Here is a 12,100-nt window from a genome sequence, read left to right as displayed (position 1 = left end):
TTTCCAATAGCGCTATGGTGCCAAGCAAACTTAAACGCCATCTCCAAACGAAACACCCTTCCGTTCAAAATAAACCGATGGAGTATTTTGTACGCTTACGTACAAACAATGAGAAAGGGGCAACTTTTTTGAGAAAAAGCACAAAGGTAAATGAGAGAGCCCTCAAAGCTAGCTACCTTGTTGCTGAACTCATAGCTAAATCAAAAAAGTCCCACACTGTGGCAGAAACATTAATACTCCCAGCTTGTAAAGCTATTGTAAATGAGATGCTTGGCCCTGAAGCAGCTAAAGAGATAGCTAAAGTGCCTCTCTCTGATAACACAATTGCCAGACGGATTGATGACTTGTCTGCGGACATTGAAACAGTTGTTTTGGAAAAGGTGCGCATCAGTAAGAAATTTGCCTTGCAACTTGATGAGTCGACGGATATCAGTGGACATTGTCAGTTGTTGGCCTATGTGCGTTATGTGGATGGTGAAGCCATTAGAGAAAACTTCCTATTTTGCAAGGCACTGACAGAAAAATCAACAGGAGAGGCAATATTCCAAGTCACATCGGAATATCTTGATAAAAGTGGACTTACATGGGAAATCTGCACAGGTGTCTGCACTGATGGAGCCGCAGCCATGGTCGGGCGCATCAAAGGCTTTGTAAGTAGGGTTAAAGAAAGAAACCCAGATGTTCTTGCTACCCACTGTTTCTTGCACCGTGAGGCCCTCGTTGCAAAGACCTTACCAGCAGATCTAGCTCCTGTGTTGGATGATGTTGTGCGCATAGTGAACTTTGTGAAGACGCGACCTTTGAGATGTTGCTTATTTGCGTCTTTGTGTACAGAAATGGGAGCGGAACATAAAATCTTATTGCTCCACACGGAGGTCAGGTGGCTGTCACGCGGCAAAGTGCTGGCCCGTGTGTATGAGTTGCGAGAGGAACTTAAAATATTTCTTACAAACGAGAGGTCCGATTATTCAAAGCTGCTTGCAAGTGATGAGTGGTGTGCAAAGCTGGCATACCTGGCTGATATATTTCAATATCTGAATGAACTAAACACACGGATGCAAGGTCGAAATGAAAACCTGCTTACAAGCACTGATAAAATGAACGGATTCCGTTTAAAGGTGCAGCTCTGGCAACAACATGTGTAGGGTGGCAACCTTCAGATGTTCCCACTCACCGAGAAACTGCATGATGACAATACTACTGCAATGTGCGAAGCGATTGGCAGACATTTGAAAACTCTTGAGGAGAAGTTATCGTTCTATTTCTCTTCAGCCTTCACAGAATGCCTTGACTGGGTTAGGGACCCATACAGCTCATTATCCGTTGCTGGAAAGGACATGACTTTAAAGGAGCAAGAGGAACTCGTTGAACTGAAGCAAGATCGCGGTTTAAAGCTAAAGTTTGCTGATCTTCCTTTGGACAGTTTTTGGTTATCTGTTGCCAAGGAGTTCCCCATTCTGGCCAACAAAGCTATTTTGACATTGCTCCCATTTTCAACCACATATCTATGTGAGCTGGGCTTCTCAAGCTTGACTGTGATAAAAACTAAAAACAGGGAGAAACTGAGAACTGTTGAGGAAGAGCTTCGTGTGTGTCTTTCCACCATTCCTGCCAGGATATCCCTTTTGAGTTTATCGAAACAGGCCCAGGTTTCACACTGAGTGAGTAAAATAAATTTAGAATCTATATTATTAACTATATGTATAATATGACTTTTAGTGTCATTTTGTGCTATTTTGGTTGGTGGTGTGCCCCAGGATTTTCTAAGTATAAAAAGTGTGCCGCGGCTCAAAAAAGGTTGAAAATCACTGGTATAGAGCATCTTAAGAGCGGAAGACGCCTGAAGAATTCCCTGCTCACTTTTAACCGCTTGGCATCTTTGGAAACATGAACCGGTCAAATGATGCTCTAAAGACTGAACATACATAAAAATGTACGGTATATGCTCATTCTTTTGATCTCTTTGTTAAATTTCAGGCGGTTCACAAAACAGAGTCACTCCAAACCTGCCTGAAAAAAGACTTTGTATGAACATACCCTTATTCACCATTGGACTGGAGTACCTTGGGCCCACCAGAGAAAAACATTCTTGGCGCCCACTATGTAGCTACATAGAAATAAATGCAAGACCACCAATTGTGTGACAAAACATGCTAATATCAGGGTATAATATAAGGTAGTACACTTCTTAGTGTTATAGGAAGAGCTGGTGCCTAAAACACAATGATAAATGTCCCCTGATGTGTAATAATCACTTAACCAATGTCTTATAGCACCAGCGTAGTGGATGAGATTTTATGACATTTCATCCATACGCTGAGAAAATCCACGGCGTGAATTGACTGGGGCTGCGGATTTGACATGGTCATGGTTAATATTTTATATCTAGCTTCATTATTTATTTAGGAAAACAATCTATTCTATGAAGCCTCTGCTTAAGACTTGCATTATGGAATGTCTGACTGAGATGTTGGTTTCCTGTAAATTCCCTGACAAGAAGGTTTTACGTTGGGCCAAGGGAAGTGTGTCATCACTGATTGTCTATTTCGGCTTCCTGTTCAGTTGTATGTAAGAATTGCAGTTCCGTTTTTGTCTAGCTAATAAATGTGGTGAGGCTTAGTTGCCACACAGAAGACTCTACCTGCTGACAATGCATGTCACATGTATTTTGTCTCTCTCCCTTCAGCCATGAAGTATTTTAATTTGAATCTCACTGGCAATGTGAAGACCCTTTGCTGTCTATTCCAATGTGTCAATTTATGCTGCGGATATTCACCAGCGATTTCATCCTTTGTAATACAAAGGATCAAGTCAGTGGTAAAGGTGCATCATTTGTGTAGTAGTAAGTGATTCAACATCTGCACAATATCTGTGTGGATATTACCGCTGTTAATTTGCCGTGGGATTGCCACTGTGAAATAATGCAAATACATTATGTGAATGTACCCATTAATAGTGGTGGGAGCCCTAAATCACTTATGGATGACATTGGAGTGATATCGAAAGAGCTTTCCCTCACGTCCCACCATACAATTTTTACGGAAATCTCTCTGCAACCTATGAGGCCATAACTTTTATGAAGTGCCAGGGGACAGGGGCTCAGTCAGTCAGTCAAGGGCGATGTGGGGAGAGGGGCACACTCAGTCAAGGGCGATGCGGGGAGAGGGGCCCACTCAGTCAAGGGCGATGCGGGGAGAAGGGCACACTCAGTCAAGGGCGATGCGGGGAGAAGGGCACACTCAGTCAAGGGCGATGCGGGGAGAAGGGCACACTCAGTCAAGGGCGATGCGGGGAGAAGGGCACACTCAGTCAAGGGCGATGCGGGGAGAAGGGGTGCAGATAGTCCAGACTGACCGCACCCCCTCCCCTCACATCACCCTGGACATACTGCACCCCCTTATGCTATCCATTGCTGAAGTCCTGCTATATGTAGCACAAGCAATCAGACGATCGCAGCTTCAAGTCTCCTAAGGGGACTATTGAAGCAAGTAAAATGTAGAAAAAAAAAGTGTTTTAAAAAATTATAAATGTTCAAATCAACCCCCTTTTGCCCTATTCAAAATAATAATGAAAAAAAAATTACATGGGATTTGGTATCAATGTTCAGAAACGCCCGATCAAAATATAAAAACAATCAAATCGGTTAACGGCGTAACGAGAGAAAAAAACATAATACCTGAATGTTTTTTTGGTCACCGCGACACTGCAATAAAATGCGATCAAAAAATCTTATCTAATCCAAAATTTTATCAATAAAAACGGCAGCTTGGCGCGCAAAAATCATAAGTCCTCACCCGGCCCCAGATGCCAAAAAATGGAGACACTACAGGTCTCGGAAGATGGCTTTTTTTTTTTTTTTTCCAGAACTCAATTCGCAAGAAAACCCAGACATGTGAACAGCCCCATAAACCATCAGCAGCGCGTGATCTATCCTTAGGAGGCATAAACAGGACTCGTGTGATTTAGGCCACTGACTAGTTTTCTGTATAGATTTTGTAGATAAAGGCATTTGGAATATAAGCCGACCATATGCCTTCATGAAACCAATGGCGACCTTAGCAGTAACATGAGCAGCCTACCCAGCATGTCTCATATATACATATAGCAGGTATATATCCTGATAATACATGTGACATACCAGCACAGCGAACTTCTCCACGGCCTCAGCACGACACGCAGGTCCCACGCTGTAGAGTGGACGGCCCCGGCTACGCTCCACACTAGGGAAAGGTGCGCTCTCAACGGACACTAGAGGCAAAACTGTAAAAAATCAGTGTCTTCTACAAAACTGAACCGCCGCCATTTTCCTGGAGTCTATCCAAACTGCGCAGTAAAAATTTCAGAAGACATCACGTGATTCATGAATGCCATCTGGCAACAACCAGAGTTGCTCACTGCCTGCACCGGCCAATGACCTTATGACCCGCATCAGCAGGTAAACCAGCCGCTCGTGCACGTTTACCAGCGGGTGTGCGGGTCCGCGGGTCCGTAACGTCATCTCATCTCCTCTGCTACAGACTTGGCTCATAGTCAGCTGAGCTTTCCACCGAGGTCACGTGTCAGAGCCGCTCTCAGGAGGACGACGGCCAGCTGCGTAGGCTGAGCACAGTGACCAGGAAGTGTCCCGGATGTGACAGACTACAGTGACGCTCTGCTGATAATGGCGGCTGCAGATCGCTATCCCCGCTCCTCCATCGAGGATGACTTTAATTATGGGACCAACGTGGCTTCGGCCAGTCTGCAGATCCGTATGGGTGAGAACGTATCCGTGTTTCCCAGGCTGTGTAATCCTCCCAACTCCTGGGGTCATATATAAAGGGGGTACTTTACTGCTCAGCACATTGGGGGCAGTAGTGGAGCGCCCCTTTAATATAAATGTCCTTTTTGTCCCTGACTCCACAGCGCTTGTGACACTATTCATACTAGATCGCAATCACATCTCCACCATTGTTATATATTGGCCGTCACATTGTCATTTAGTCTAATATTGGCAATGACCTAGCACTGCTGGGTGTCACCATAATGCCCTGATCTTGGGATTTTGGGTGTCGGGGTCGCCACTATTTGATATGTAAGTTGCCCATTTGTGATGCAGGACGCCTGTGTAGCAGTTCCTCTGTGAATGACGTGCTCTCTCTCCTGTCTGTCTCCTTGCCTTCTGTCCTATGGCACAGATTTCCTCCGGAAGGTCTATACTATACTGACAGTACAAGTTCTCCTGACCACCATCACAGCGGGAATATTCCTGTATTTTGATGCTGTCCGTTCGTTTGTTCATGAAAGGTGGGTTGGTTTATATTTGCTCTTGAGATACTGTGGGCGGTGGACACTATATCTGACTTCTGTTTCTGCAGATTACACATTTTAGTGTAGTTGAAATAAAGCTATACTGCCATATACCAACTTAAAGGGAATCTGTCGGTAGGTTTTGGCTACCTCATCTGAGAGCAGCGTGATGTAGGCAAAGAGATCCTGAATCCAAGGATGTGTCACATAGTTTACTGGTTGCAGCTGTTGACATAATCTGAGCTTTTAGATTTAGAATGAAGCAAAGCTGAGAAAGCTAATCCCGCCCCCACCAGGCTCTCTATGTTTAAAGTCAATATACAGTGAGCTGCGTATAACAGGGAAAAGGGGGTGTTGGTGGACTAGTCCAGCAATGTTAATCTCTTAGTGATAAATCCTTCATGGTTAGTAAACTACAGCATGCACTTTGACAAGTGACACATCCCTGAAATCTGTGTTTCAGCCTCTATTTCCTGCTGTCTTCAGATTAGCACAGACCTGTTGACCTATTCCCTTTAATTTATGTGGGGAAGGGGGGTACTTATTGGGCTAATGTCATCCTGTAAAGTCTGTGGTTGCTTTATGTATATGCCATATGTAATGAATGAAATTAATGGTTTATTCAATAATCGTTTATAAAGCCCCCCCCATACACTTTAGACGAGAGACACACAACCCTTTTCGGTCCGAGTGTCAAGTTTTGTGATTGTTCCACTCCTAAGGGCTGCATAGAATTTGAAAGGATATTCTAATCTGAAGTATTTATCGAGGTTACCATAATCTAATGTGTGGGGGTCCCATTTCTGAAATTTCCTGTATTGTCGACAAAGGGTCCTCTGTCCCCCTATTTAGAATTCCAGAAATAGAGCCAAGATGACCATACAATAAGCACATTTGTCCTCATAGTTTGAGAGTTACTGAACGCAGAGGATTCAGGGAAGGTCGGGGGCTGCACAGAATGGCATGTAGGTCTTAGGAAGTTGAATAAAATGACTTCTTGTTATCTGCGATCTGATGTCTTATTCCAGAGAAATCCACGTTTTTCTTAATATGTAAATGAGCTGTTAAGAGAATTTGCCTCCAGAGCTCATATTACATCAAAGGGGGAGTTACCTGTGTGAGACATGTAATGACTGACGGTCTGTTTTGCTGATCTACATGTCTCACACTGGCATAGGAGGGTTGATCCTACTGACAGGTGCCCTTAAGAATAAGTACGTAAACATTCTGCATTGATCATCTGCCATACATAGGTGGCACTGTCACATAAGCTCCTGTTTTCTTTCATATGCAGCCCGGCCTTGCTTTTGATCTCTGCTCTTGGATCCTTGGGTACAATCATCGCTCTGACAATTTACAGACATCAGCACCCTGTGAACCTGTACCTGCTGTTTGGATTTGTGAGCATGGTTTCTTCTTCTATACGATTGTCTTGTAAATCATGTGTGTAGTGTGTATTCCTCGTCAGATGAAGCACACGAGGCGGGTGTAGCGTCAGTATGTTTGGGGGGTGTCATTACCAGGTTCATATGGCTTCCATGACAAAGCTGTCTGGAGAGAAGCTACTATTTCTGCTCCAGTTCTACATGCAGAGTGCAGCCATTTAAAGCTCATAGTGCCACGTGGCACTACCATTGCTAATGCCCGGTAGACGACCCTGAACCACAAACGATATTCTGTTACACAAGCAGGAACTTAAATGTCAGATTCCGACAACCTAAAGCCTGCTGTTTCTACCGTGCAGAATTAGACAATGTAAGTAATGAATTATGACACTTATTCTTTGTTTCAGGATACTTTCTTAAACATTAAGAATGACTGTTAATACCCCTTGAGGACTGAGCAATTAATTTTTTTTCTCCCCTTTTTTCTAAGAGCCAAAACTTTTTTTTTTTTTCCTTCACCAGCCCCCAAATGCCACGAAAACCCATCATCACCCCACAACTGTTTCATTGAAATGTTGCAGTCAGAGATTGATATCAGCATCTAAATGGTTAAATAGCAGTGATCAGAGCAAGCTACTGTTAGTGTCTGCTGTGTATGGAGGGCTCAGCTACTAAGCCCCCTCCACACATGTGGACCCCAGCGTGGATGTACTTGTACATCCATTCACGCCAAGGAGTTAACTGTACAGACAGAAAGTGTGAAGTTTGAAGCTTAATCTGTGCTCACACTTTTCTTGTGAGCCTCAGTCTTGCGTTCCTCCAACTGTGATTTTGCTAAAGGGGTGTGGGTGGATGGGGGAGACGACGCATACAAATTTCAGTTGCATATGACTTACATTGAAATCTATAGCAAGTAAGTCACATGCAACTTTCAACCAGTGACAGATAAATAAATCCTACGCATTTGGATACATTTGTAACTCTTATGTCACAGTTGCAGGTCGCAAATCCATAGAAGAGGGAATGTTCATTTCTCTTCTTTTTTTTTATTTTTTAAATGCATTCATCATGGCTAAAATAATTTTTGCAGTTGGGTTTAATTACAAATGTTACACTTTTTGGCTTTTATAGGCTTTGTTTCCCTGTAGATTCAACTTTAATCAGAGGCATACAGAAAAAATCATTGCAAACGTCCTAATTAAACTCTCCTCCCACCTACAAAAAAAAAAAGTAGGCATATCCGCGATCTCAGAAGGGCATACCTCCCAACTTTAAGGCTATATGACCACGATCAGCCTATAGCCGCGCTTTGGACGCAGTGAATTTTCGCTGCGTCCGATCACACAGGTAAATCCGCATGTATTTGTTGATTTACCGCATTCTATACATTCTATTGTGTAAATTTCTGTTGCGGAAACTAGCTTCTCTGCAACAGAAATTGACATGCTGCTGCCTGTAAAGCCGCGCCACGGGTGAGTTCATGCGTTGTCAAATAGAAGCACAGTGGGCATGAGATTGCAGGTGAGCTGCATCCAAAACTCTGCTATTCCTGATCATGGGCACGCACCCTTAAAGACGGGGAGAGGGACATGCATTGTGACATTTACAGTGGAAGAAATAATTATTTGATCCCTTACTATTTTTGTAAGTTTGCCCACTGACAAAGACATGAACAGTCTATAATTTTAAGATTAACTTTAACATTGAGAGATAGAATATCCCAAAAAAATCAAGAAAATCACATTGTATAAATTAGATAAATGTATTTGCATTTTGCAGTGAGAAATAAGTATTTGATCCCCCTACAAACCATTATCGCTCCTACAGACCAGTTAGATGCTCCTAATCAACTCGTTACCTGTATTAAAGACAGCTGTCTTACATAGTGACCTGTATAAAAGACTCCTGTCCACAGGCTCAATTAATCAGTCAGACTCTAACCTCTACAACATGGGCAAGAACGAAGCGCTTTCTAAGGATGTCAGGGACAAGATCATAGACCTGCACAAAGCTGGAATGGGCTACAAAACCATAAGTATGATGCTGGGTGAGAAAGAGACAACTGTTGGTGCAATAGTAAGAAAATGGAAGAAATACAAAATGACTGTCAATCGACATCGATCTGGGGCACCATGCAAAATCTCACCTCGTGGGGTATCCTTAATAATGAGGAAAGTGAGCGATCAGCCTAAAACTACACGGGGGGGAACTTGTTAATGATCTCAAGGCAGCTGGGACCACAGTCACCAAGAAAACCATTGGTAACACATTACGCCTTAAAGGCTTAAAATCCTGCAGTACCCGCAAGGTCCCCCTGCTCAAGAAGGCACATGTGCAGGCCCATCTGAAGTTTGCCAATGAACACCTAGATGATTCTGTGAGTTATTGGGAGAAGGTGCTGTGGTCAGATGAGACAAAAATTGAGCTCTTTGGCATTAACTCAACTCGCCGTGTTTGGAGGAAGAGAAATGCTGCCTATGACCCAAAGAACACCATCCCCGCTGTCAAGCATGGAGGTGGAAACATTGTTTTTGGGGTGTTTCTCTGCTAAGGGCACAGGACTACTTCACCGCATCAATGGGAGAATGGATGAAGTCATGTACCGTAAAATCCTGAGTGACAACCTCCTTCCCTCCGCCAGGGCATTAAAAATGGGTCGTGGCTGGGTCTTCCAGCAAGACAATGACCCAAAACATAAAGCCAAGGCAACATAGGAGTGGCTCAAAAAGAAGCACATTAAGGTCATGGAGTGGCCTAGCCAGTCTCCAGACCTTAATCCCATAGAAAACTTATGGAGGGAGTTGAAGCTCTGAGTTGCCAAGCAACGGCCTCAAAATCTTAATGATTTAGAGATGATCTACAAAGAGGAGTGGACCAAAAGTCCTCCTGACATGTGCGCAACCCTCATCATCAACTACAAAAAACGTCTGACTGCTGTGCTTGCCAACAAGGGTTTTGCCACCAAGTATTAAGTGTTGTTTGCCAGATGTATCAAATACTTATTTCTCACTGTAAAATGCAAATAATTTTATCTAATTTATACAATGTGATTTTCTTGTTTTTTTTTGGATTTTCTATCTCTCAATGTTAAAATTAACCTACCCTTAAAATTATAGACTGTTCATGTGTTTCAGTGGGCAAACTTACAAAAACAGCAAGTGATCAAATAATTATTTCCTTCACTGTACATAGTAATTGTGTCTCTATTGAATACCTTTACTGTCCTCACCTAGTCCTTTTACGACCCCCCCATAGAGTATGTTGCCAACATAAAATGCATCCAACAAACTATGATTCCCCCTCAGTACCCCCAATTTGCACAGTACCGTATGATGACTCCACAAAGGCCCTGGCAAAACATGATGTCCTCAACACAGTATGATGTGTTCCGTTCCCCCACACACAGTACGCAATCCCCACAGTGACCTCCACTCCACAGTATTATGCCAACACACATTGAGATCCCAGTGACCCCTACACAGTATGATGTTCCCACAGCTCCCCATACAGTAGGATGTCCCCCACTCGCCCCAGTTCTCTGATGCAGTGCTTCAGTCGGAGCACTATGCGGTAGGTGTGATGTAGTGACCTCATTGCACCAGCTGCACTGAGACACAGACGCAATAGTTGAAACCTTTTTTAAGGTTACAGATACTATTGAACAGCATCGGGCTCCTTTAACTCACGGGCCCCATAGCGGCTGCATGGTGTGCTGTAATGGGCAGTACGCCCCTGACTTTAATGTAGCCTGTGGCCATAATTCTGCTTGGAGAAGCGTTGAAAAAGACAGGTAAGGGTTACACACTTTCCTGTTAGACTGACAGAACGAGCTCAATGACGGATTCTCAGCCATTTTCTATTGTCAGTACAAGTTTCCTCCCAAACTGACCATTTCTGTCCATAAAATGGCTGCTGGAGGAGGAGCATGTGACCAGACCTATCCATCAGTCTCCTCCAGTTGTAAAGCACCTCACATGGGAAAGCTGCTTTCAGGAGGCTGACAGACAGGTCTGGTCACCTGCTCCTCCACCAGCAGCCATATTATGGACAGAAGTGCTAGTGTAGTTTTTCTTCACAAACTGACCAACAAGAGAAAGTTGCTGACTACTTTATATGAGAATCAGTGAGCTCGTTCTGACAATCTTACGGGAAAAAAATTTAACTTTTTTTTTTTTCCTGAGCTTTTCTCAGCTGATGTATGACTCTTGTTTTACCTCACAGAAAGCGGCAGCTGTGATCCCCTGCTGTAATGTCTGTATACTCTTTTGCATCCTCCCCCGTCCAGGAGATGTGGTATGATCAGACCATGTTCCTGTACGGTCAGACGCAGCCATTACACAGTACACAGCAGGGGAACATTTATAAGATTATCTCAGCACAGGGACATTTTATTTGAACACATCCAATTGTGGAAATTATTATTATTCCAAGATCTATTGATTAAGTTGTACTTTGTTCTTGAGAAAACCCCTTTTAATGATTAACCATTGTAACTTGCAGATAAACATTTTGTTTGAATTCACCGCCATTTACCGTATTTTTCGGACTATAAGACGCACCGGACCATAAGGCGCACCCCAAATTTTGGGGTGTAAAATAGGAAAAAAAATATTTTTTATAAGATGGGGGTCCATCTTATAGTCTGATTAGGTATCTTACCTGGGGGGCGTGAGGGTCACAGGAGGCAGCGTCCTTCAGGAAGCCGGCGGAAGTGTGGCCTGGGGCCTGTGGTGTGGCGTGCGCTGCTGTCCGGTGGCTGCAGCGGTGCGGCAAAGCGGTGGTGGGTTCTGCGGTGCGGCTTTCCAGCGGCCGCGGCCGTTTTCATGAAGCTGTGAGCCACAGAAAAATGGCCGCCCGAGCTCCCAGACGGCGCATGCACCGGCTCGGGCGGCCATTTTCCTGTAGATCACTGTGCACCCACCGCCGCTCTGCCGCAGCGCTGCACATACACTCTGCCTCGCCACCGCTCTGCCTCGCCGCCGCACCCACCGCTGCTCTGCTGCATCGGCCCTGCCGCTGCCGCACCCACCACCGCAAATATGTGGTAAGGTTCGGACCATAAGACGCACCCCCCATTTTCCTCCTAATTTTGGGGGGGAAAAAGTGCGTCTTATGGTCCGAAAAATACGTTACTTTACCTTATTTGTTAGTGGAAACTGCTGATTTATCTTATCACTTTTACCATTTGTTAAAAAAATAAAATAAAATAAAAACTGCTGGATTTTGTTCATTCTGCCTCCCAAAAACCGGAATAGAAAGCGATCAAAAAATGTTATGTGCCCGACAAGTCGTCCCTCAAAAATCAAACCCTCATTTGACTGTCAGACGAAATATGGAAAAATTATCTCAAAATATGGCAACAAATTTTTTTTTTTTTTGCAAAAAAAAAAAAATCGTCTTTTAATGTGTGATAGCAGCCAAACAATAAA

The 12,100-nt window shown here is 43.8% G+C and overlaps 2 protein-coding genes across 4 annotated transcripts in view; one reads left to right on the top strand and one right to left on the bottom strand.

Annotated features, from left to right (window-relative positions):
* LLPH (LLP homolog, long-term synaptic facilitation factor) overlaps positions 1-4,621 on the bottom strand; it is a 27,858-nt gene extending 23,237 nt beyond the window's left edge. Inside the window, exons 1-2 of one of the 2 annotated variants that reach the window (XM_073651709.1) lie at positions 4,463-4,621; positions 4,139-4,248 (exon numbers count right to left, since the gene is read on the bottom strand). In XM_073651709.1, the coding sequence (XP_073507810.1) occupies positions 4,139-4,248; positions 4,463-4,528 (176 nt within the window). In that variant the 5' untranslated portion in view covers positions 4,529-4,621. The remainder of the gene's footprint in view (positions 1-4,138; positions 4,249-4,462) is intronic. The other variant, XM_073651708.1, reaches the window with a different exon arrangement.
* The window catches only part of TMBIM4 (transmembrane BAX inhibitor motif containing 4), a 21,104-nt gene continuing 13,308 nt past the window's right edge, over positions 4,305-12,100 (top strand). The window contains exons 1-4 of one of the 2 annotated variants that reach the window (XM_073651706.1): positions 4,305-4,435; positions 4,518-4,754; positions 5,175-5,283; positions 6,581-6,686. In XM_073651706.1, coding sequence (XP_073507807.1) covers positions 4,661-4,754; positions 5,175-5,283; positions 6,581-6,686 — 309 coding nt within the window. In that variant the 5' untranslated portion in view covers positions 4,305-4,435; positions 4,518-4,660. Of the gene's footprint in view, positions 4,755-5,174; positions 5,284-6,580; positions 6,687-12,100 lie in introns of both variants that reach the window. The other variant, XM_073651707.1, reaches the window with a different exon arrangement.

This window comes from Phyllobates terribilis, unplaced genomic scaffold, assembly GCF_046119375.1.
Source record: "Phyllobates terribilis strain yellow unplaced genomic scaffold, ASM4611937v1 Scaffold_11__3_contigs__length_659146591, whole genome shotgun sequence".
Taxonomy (NCBI): domain Eukaryota; kingdom Metazoa; phylum Chordata; class Amphibia; order Anura; family Dendrobatidae; genus Phyllobates; species Phyllobates terribilis.
Note: the sequence above shows the minus strand (reverse complement) of the source record. Positions and strands in the feature narration are given on the sequence as shown.